At 35.2% G+C, this 8,944-nt stretch overlaps 1 protein-coding gene across 1 annotated transcript; it reads left to right on the forward strand.

Annotated features, from left to right (window-relative positions):
* The first annotated feature begins 7,479 nt into the window (after window positions 1-7,479).
* LOC110319306 (olfactory receptor 1052) lies at window positions 7,480-8,418 on the forward strand. The gene has a single exon (XM_021194800.1). It carries the CDS (start codon window positions 7,480-7,482, stop codon window positions 8,416-8,418), a length of 939 nt encoding a protein of 312 aa, XP_021050459.1.
* The last annotated feature ends 526 nt before the right edge of the window (window positions 8,419-8,944 follow it).

Consider the following 8,944-nt stretch of genomic DNA (forward strand, 5'->3'; position numbering starts at 1 on the left):
TGTCAGCAGTCCTGGGAGTCCAGCTCTCTCCTGAGTCTTAGTGGTCAGATTACTCTCTGCAGGCAAGCTCTCCTCTAGATGGTGCACAGAGGCCTGGCGTTCAGATCTGCCTCCTTGCTGAAGATGTAGGCCCAAAACAGGACCTGTCCCAGAAGATGTGTTGCCTCTGCAGTTTATTCACTCACCTGCACAGACTAGCCAAGAAGGGACCCTGGACACAATATGACTCTCTCACCTGCTCTGGCAGACAGAGCCTCCACAGGTGGCCTCCTTTCCTCTGATGAGGAATGTGCCCAAATTCCTGGAGCCCGAAACAGGGTCTGTCACAGAAGGTAGGTTGCTTCTGTCTGTCCCAAAGCTGTGTACCTTCTGTGGTCCACACTCTCACCAGTGCAGACTGGAGCCTAGGTGAACAGGAGCAAAGATGGCTCCCCAACCAGTTCAGGCCTTGAGGTCCCTCCCAGGCGGACACCTCTCCTCTTGTGGCAAAGGTGCTGGATGTCTGGAGCCAAAAATGGAGTCTGTTCCAGCAGCTGTGTCACTTCTGCAGGCTGCACTTTCCCATGAAATGCACCAGAGCAATGATGGCTCTCCTACCAGCTCAGGCATTGAGATCCCTACCAGGCGGATACCACTCCTCTGGTGGGAAAGATGCCGGATGACTGGAGCTAGAAACGGCTCTTTCCCAGAAGCTGTGTTGCTTCTGCAGGCTGCCCTCTCCCAGGCAATGCACCCTCTTTTTACTTTTTGCAGGACTTTAAACTGTGGCATAATTTTATTTAATTGAGAATTCACTGGTTTCTCTCCCCTATTTTTTTACATGAACTCTTTGAGGATTTCATAAAATATGTCTGGACCATATTTATCCCTGCCAATAACTCACCCCCCCCCCCCCGATCCATTCAACCTTTCCTACCAACCATATATGTATCCTGTTTAAAAAACAAGGCAAAACACCAAGTCTAATAATATTGCCCAAGTACATTCACACACACACACAAACAGAAAGAGAGAGAGAGAGAGAGAGAGAGAGAGAGAGAGAGAGAGATTTTCAAGCATGCCTTCCACTGGACTATGGTTAACTTTACAGGGACTACTGACTATCCCTCTTATAACTGATGCCAATGTACAGTGCATCTTCATCTATAGGCATGACTTCATGCCCACCTCTCTTCTCTTGTTGGGATTTGTTCTGGTTTGAGTCTGCAAGGTGATTTCCTATGATATCACAGTTATCATAATTTCATATGTGCAACTGTCCTGTTGGGATTAGAACATACTCTTTTTGTAGTTATCAAAAAGGGACAAATTTTTAAATATTTCACTACTTTCAGTCTTTGGAAATTTATGTGTATATTTCTATGAGGTGTGTGTGAGAGGGAAAAAGATAGAGATAGATATATAGATACATAGATACATGGATAGATATAGATAGGAAAATATATATGGTCTGACAGTGACAGAGAAAATATGTTTTACTGTTAAAGAAGGTTTAAGGTAAAGATGTTTGTTATGTGCCTCACTTTATACCTATGAATAGGAACAATAGTGATATTTATTCCAGTGATTTCTTTCCTTATAGCACTGAGGTAACAGCTCATTAACACTCAGTTGCTTCAGTTAATGGTTCTGTAACATTTTATTGGATTCAAAATGCTATGTATTTTGTTCTTTCTAGACTTGTAGTTAATTATACACTTTGGGAAATATTTGAACCATGGGAAATCATTATGTCTCTTGAGAATGCAGTATTTCTTAATGTTTGACCTGCCAATCTACATGCTTTATTAGCTGCAAGTCTCACCAACCACTGATAGAATATATATATATATATATATATATATATATATATATATATTCATGATTCTATTACCAGCCTTGTTCTCTTAGAGAAAAATATGTTAAATTTGATTCATTCATTTCTTGTGATTGTTGTGTATTGAATTACATTTTCATTTAACTATTGTATTTGACATCAGACCACCTATACTATCTAATCTTATATATTTAATAATTTGAATGTCATATAATTATCTAAGATTCATTTTTAGTAAGGGGAAGAATCCATGGAGAAAATTCCAGTTCCTTTAAAGTTTGACCTATAAATTAATATTAGGTAAGTTGTATTTATATTATAAAACTTTCCCACTCATTGTTTGGATTATTCCATATTATATATAGTATTTAGAAATGTATTTGTACGATCTAAAAAGCAGTTTGTTGAATTAAAGCTTAGAAGTCATTAAATCAATGTTTTAATTATATCATCCTAATTTTTCTTTGTCTAAGTTGCCTGAATATCAATAAAAACCATACAAACAAATTTCCAAATTGCATTTGTAACTCAATTTATTCTAAGGTACTTGTGAATGAAAACCACCTATCATGATCAACTTTCTCTGAAAAAAAAAAAAAAATCCTTCTATTACTGCTCTAAATGATGTGTTTGAAAGTTAAAAGATAACTTACTGATACAACTTTCCAAGATGTTTGAAAACTGACTATGGCTTATTCTGGTAGATTGTCAGTCACATTGACTCTTTTTATCTCTCTATATGGAACTAACTCCTAACCTGAAAATTTAACTTAAGTCAAAATCTTAACTTATTTCATTGTATTTAACCATATGCTTGTAGTTGTTAAATGTTGCTTAGGAAAATTTAAATGTGCTTCTTTTTAAGTTCAACTATAATATATAATGATTTTGAGAGAGGGGGTGAGGAGGGGAAGGGGGATGGGAATAAGGTGAGGGGAGAGAGTGTGTGGGAGAGGACTGGGAGTGAGAATGGCAGTCACTGAGGGTTATTTCTCTGGGTGTAACTTGAGACCTGTGGCTCTGGAGGTTCTCAGGAGACTATGATGGTGACCCTAGCTGAGAGTTTTACTAGTGGGGGATATGGAGACTGAAGTGGCCACCTCCTGTAGTCAAGTAGGAATTCTAGAAGAGGGAGGGAGTCATCAACTTACCTACAAACCATAAACCCAAAATTTGTCCTGTCTACAAAATTTTCAGGAATAAAGAGGGAACGAACACAGTTCGTGGCCCATTTTTTTTTTAAAGATTTATTTATTTATTATATATAATTAAACTGTAGTTGACTTCATACACTCCAGAAGAGGACTTCATACACTCCAGAAGAGGGCATCAGATCTTGTTACGTATGGTTGTGAGCCACTGGATGGTTGCTGGGATTTGAACTCGGGACCTTTGGAAGAGCAGTCGGTGTTCTTACCCGCTGAGCCATCTCCCCAGTCCTCGTGGCCCATTTTAAAACACATCCCATATAAGATAGGCAATGCCTGACACTATTAGTGATATTCTGCTATGCTTACACAATTATATTCTGAGTCTCATATTTTTGCTATCATTATGGTAGTTTCAAATAAGAAATAAAAAAATCATTAAATCATGCAGCCTAATAATGTGTCAAACTGATGATTTCACTTCATTTGATTTCATCCCAAAGAAGGTACAGGTTTAAACTAAGTTAATGCAATTGGTTAGGTTAATACATTTTACATTGTTTGTATTTATGTGACCACTAATTTTTCTCTAAAAATATAAATAATGTAAATAATTGAAAACATTCTCATTGGTTTTGTCTAGGTATATATTTCTGACTTACTTACCCATTTATTTTATTATTGATAAACAATTCAGGACTTATTGAGTACCTGCTGTAAAGCTTAGAAAAGATAAATGAATCAACCAATGTAATAAAGTAAGTTACATCAACATTGAAATAACCAGTGTAGAATAATGTCAAACCACCTCTCTTTATTACAATTGCAATACATTAAGTAAATTAAATTATTAAAATTGACATAAAGATTAGCATTTATCACTTATTTTATTTCTTCATTCTGAAAAATATACCTTCTTTCCTCTATGAATATAATGTCAAATATTGAGACAAATATAGATGGATAAAAGGAAATTCTATTCTATTCAAGGGACAAAAGCTCATAAAATAAATTTAATCAAGTACTGAATAATTGGACTTAATTATTTGTGGTGGAGACTTAATTATATTGTGATAAAGACTTAATTAAGCCAGAATATTTCAAGTCAATTAGTTATTCCAATTGTATATATGCACTTAAAATGGTAACTTTCATGTTTTTATGTAAAAATACATAATTAAAATTTGACATTTCAAAAATAAAATACATTAAAACATATTATTCATGTAAATATTTATCTATCAATAGTAAACAAAAACATAAATATTAAATATAAATTATATTTACTATAAATTTTATATGTATATATAAAGTCTGAAGTTTTTGCTCTGAAACAAGATGAATGTCCTTATAGTTACATGATCCCAGTTCTATTTTCATTATCTTAGAACAACTGAGATCTACAATTTTGAAGAGCATCATGTCATTCATTCATTTATAGCTAAAATTGTTAGTAGTACAGCTTACTTTAGTTTTTTCATTATTTCATTCTATATACAAATTGAAGGCTCAAAGAAAACTTGGACTTAAATATGCAACTTCGTTTCAATCATAGTCAGAATGCCTCTTGGGCAAATAAGCTTTCTATAGAGACAAGCACTTCGGAGTTGTATAAACACTTTTGACTCCGAAAACTATTTCTATGTATTTTCTTACAAAACCAAACTGAAATGTAACACTGAAAAAGTGAAAGTCAAAGTATTAAATTTCCAGGTATTTTTGTAATTTAACCCAAGATTTTTTTATTTATGAAAATTAAGTAGTACATATTACCCATAATATCACAAATATAAAATAGGGTAAAATAATTGTTAAAAGAAGTTAAGAGTTGGAGCCCTAAATATGTTGTCATTTTTTTCTTTATTCATTTATTCTACCTTTTTAATTAAGATATAATCAAATAATTAGTACCCTTTTATTTTCAAACTCTACTCCTTTCTATGTTCCCCCTCCCTATCAAATTGATGTAATCTTTTTTATTGTTTTAGTGGATGTGCCTGCAAGTGCATGTAGGTATGTGTGTGTGTGTGTGTATGTGTGAGTGTGTGCACACTCACAAGCATGCATATGTGTTATCAAATGTACAAATAGAGCTTTCTGAGTCTATTTTGTAATATGGTTTCAGGTTATCCACTTTATATTGGATAGCCTTCATGGTACTCTTTTCCTTAGGAGAAGCTAATTAATCCTCTATCTCCAAGCTGTCATTACTCTCCTGTGGTTTTGGGGGGAGCTGAATTTAGCCTTTGAAAATCTCCCCTTTTCATATTAACATCCACACTGATGTTAACATTGTTCCTTGTTTTATTTATACACAAATTTCAGAAAGAGTATGTTTTATAGTAGACATTCTGGTATCTGGCTCTTACAATCTTTCCACATCCTCTTCTGCATTGTTCTCTGCAAAAGAGATATGGGAACTTTGAAATTGTGGCCTGGAACCTCTAAGATCTGTTGGTCTCCATTTGCTGTAGAGAGGCTTTTTTGACAAGTTGTACTTGCACATAGTTGTAAGATTAAGATTTAGAATATATTAAGTAGTTACTCTGATTTAGCAAAGGGACAGTAGTATATTATTTTCTAAATTCCACGATCCCATAGACACACTGAAGTTGGATAGGTTTATCGAATTCAGAATTGCCTGGGTCCAGCCTTGACAAAAAAAAAAAAAAAAAAAAAAAAAACCCACACACAATTGAGATACAATACTGACAGGCTGGGTTTTACTTTATTTTATTTTATTTTATTTTATTTTATTTTATTTTATTTTATTTTATTTTATTTCATTGGCATGGGAGCCCTTGAACTTGGGAGTCAGGGTGCTCACCTAGACTTGACTTAGTCCCAGTCTTTTATTGAAATCATACCAGAAAGTTGGGTTACAAAATTCATAGGGGGTATGTAAATGCGTCTCTATTTTCCTGTTCCAACATTTTCTTGTGACACAGAATAGTACAGATTTAGAACAGAAAAAAAAAGGGAACTGTACAATCTCAAACATAAACATTTTACAGCAAGCACATTTTTCTTTTTAATCTCTTGACCACCAGTCTCCAGTGAGGTTGGGGGCAGCAGTATTACATTTACAAAGTCAGTGTCTTTCAGACATATGTGAGACAATACAGTTTCATAAAAGGGCAAACATGAGATCATACTGCTGACCCTGCAGTCTTTATAATTTCTGGACCCTATCTGTCTGTGTACAAAAACTTTCTCACCCAACCTGTATGGAGAATTCCTAGGGGACTGCCATCATAGTCCCTGAACCCAAGGAACCCATTGCTAACTTACTAGGTAATATCTGTATATTATTCCATCCTCAATTTTATAATAAAACTATCATATTTTGATTGTACAGAACTGAGACTAAGACTGGGGGAAGAGCTGTAGATTTACTCATATCTGCCTACGTTACTTTCATTTCCACATAGAGCCAGTGACTGTAACAGATTTCAATTCACGAACAGCCTTCCCCTTAATATTATTGATAGCATCTAATTTCTGGATATCAAGCGGGCTCCTACTAGATCATGCCAGGCCGCCAAATACCAGTTTAATCAAGGAAGGAAGAACAAAAAGGAACAGAAAATACATAAAATGAGTGGTAAGTACTAAGGATAATTGCAGAAATGACATCACGAGGTGCTTACACCAAAGAAGTAGGCCTTGGCACCTCTCAGTACTCATATTGGGGCCCACAAGAGGCCATTGCCTCATTCTCTGAAACACAGTACTCCCAGCAGGTTTTTCTTCTTTGTCATCAGGGGTCCCAGGCATCATCTTGAGCTTAATGTGGGGTGTCTCTAACACAGAATGAGATCCTTCCTGTTTAGTTGGCTGTAAGTCTGCTTTGCCTTCCGATGGTTATTGCCAGTATGTGTATGCCACTATTGTACATTTTTGACTCTCTTTGTCATGCTGATCAGTGTTGTGGATCATATATGTCACACAGCTATATCAGACTATTGATTGCTTCTGTTCTTAGCAACTTACAGAGAATTTCTAGGAATATTGAAGCTAGACCAGAAAAAAGAAGCTTTTAGAATAATAGGTGGAGCTTATCCTGCATCCCAACTGTGAGATGTCCTCATCAGCTGTGCCTTACTTCCATCCTCTTAGAGGCAGTGAAGAGCAACAACAGTAGTCTCTATTTTTAATTTTTTGGAATTTTGGGGGGGCAACCATAATCACAGCGTGTTTCTCATGCTTAGACCTAGGAATTTTATTAGTATATGGTTCTTATGGGGACCATTGTCAGAAAGGAGGAAATACTATATTTTTCAAAAATATAGGTAAGTATAAAATAATATGGTTTCTTGAGGCTTTAATCAGAAAACCTTGTAGCTATTATTTGACTCTCCTCTGTCCTTCCTATTCTGTATATAAATGAACCAACATTTATTTGTTATTTGTATTAAACCATGTGATATCTCTGCTTTAATTTAATAAACACCAAGTTCTTCTTTTTATACTCTTAAACCCTTGTCCTTCCCTCCTCAGGTTTGAAAAAAGGGGATGGCTACTGAGAACTGTACAATTGTTACTGAGTTCATTCTTTTAGGACTGACTGATCGTGCTGAACTGAAAATGATGCTCTTTGTTTTATTTCTGGTGGTTTATGCTGTTACCTTGTTAGGAAATCTGGGCATGATTCTCTTAATCCACATTACTCCCAAACTCCACACACCAATGTACTTTTTCCTCAGTTGCCTATCATTTGTAGATGCCTGTTATTCATCAGTTATTGCACCAAAAATGTTGATTAGTTTCTTGGTAGTAACACAAACCATCTCCTTCTCTGCCTGCATCATGCAACATTTATTTTTCGGAGTGCTGGTTACCACCGAAGGCTTCTTGCTGTCAGTGATGGCTTATGATCGTTATGTGGCAGTTGTTAACCCATTGCTGTATACTGTGTCCATGTCTAAGCGAAAGTGTACCATGATGGTCATTGGGTCAGTCATAGGTGGAACTATTAACTCTTTGACACACACCATAAGTTTGAGTAAGCTGTCTTTTTGTGGGCCTAATATAGTGGGTCACTTCTTCTGTGACATACCATCGCTGCTGATACTCTCATGTTCTGACACCTCCATGAATGAATTTCTGCTCTTGATCTTCTCTGGAGTTATTGCCATTGGTACTCTCTTGATTGTGTTCATATCCTACTTATTCATTGCTCTGGCTATTTTGAGAATACGCTCAGCTTCTGGACGACAAAAAGCCTTCTCCACTTGTGCTTCTCACCTGACTGCTGTGACTATCTTCTATGGTACCTTAAGTTTTAATTACATTCAGCCAAGCTCCCAGTATTCTGTAGAACAAGGGAAAGTGGTGTCGGTGTTCTATACACTGGTGATTCCCATGTTAAACCCCATGATTTACAGTCTCAGGAACAAAGAGGTGAAAGAAGCTGCAAAGAGAGCCATAGAGATGAAATCTTTCTCATGTTAATACCAGAGTAGTAAAATTTCTGTCCTATTTATCAGCCAGCTTTCACGCAGAAAGATTTACATTAAGTCAGTAAATTCTAATTTTTTTGTTTAGAAGTTCTATTCTCAATATTTATTTTTTAAGACAAAGAAACACATTTGAAAGTCAAAAATTTGGTGTGTAATTTAATTTAAAAATTAACTTAAACTCTGTTTTAAATATCATTAAATAAAACATTAAGTATATCTGCTGTCTAAAATCTAAATAAATACGAGAGAACATTATGTCTTTTGGAGATAAATAACAAGTTTTGTTATTAATGAGAACATCTATGATATTTATTGTATTGAATTTGTCTCTAAAATGTCCTCTAAGTTTTAAATCATGGTGAAATTTTTATTTAATAAAGTATTTAAACACAGTGGGATTATTTTACTTGACTATTCCACAGTGTATTTATTAACATATTTACTCCCTCTTTAGACATGGAAAGACTAAAAAGCAAAACTAGTTGCAAAGAAAAAAATACATTATTTCTGACATCCTA

Source organism: Mus pahari, chromosome 3 (assembly GCF_900095145.1).
Source record: "Mus pahari chromosome 3, PAHARI_EIJ_v1.1, whole genome shotgun sequence".
Classification (NCBI taxonomy): domain Eukaryota; kingdom Metazoa; phylum Chordata; class Mammalia; order Rodentia; family Muridae; genus Mus; species Mus pahari.

Coding starts and splice junctions, on each gene's coding strand:
- LOC110319306 (XM_021194800.1), top strand. CDS start 7,480: ATGGCTACTGAGAACTGTACAATTGTTACTGAGTTCATTCTTTTAGGA.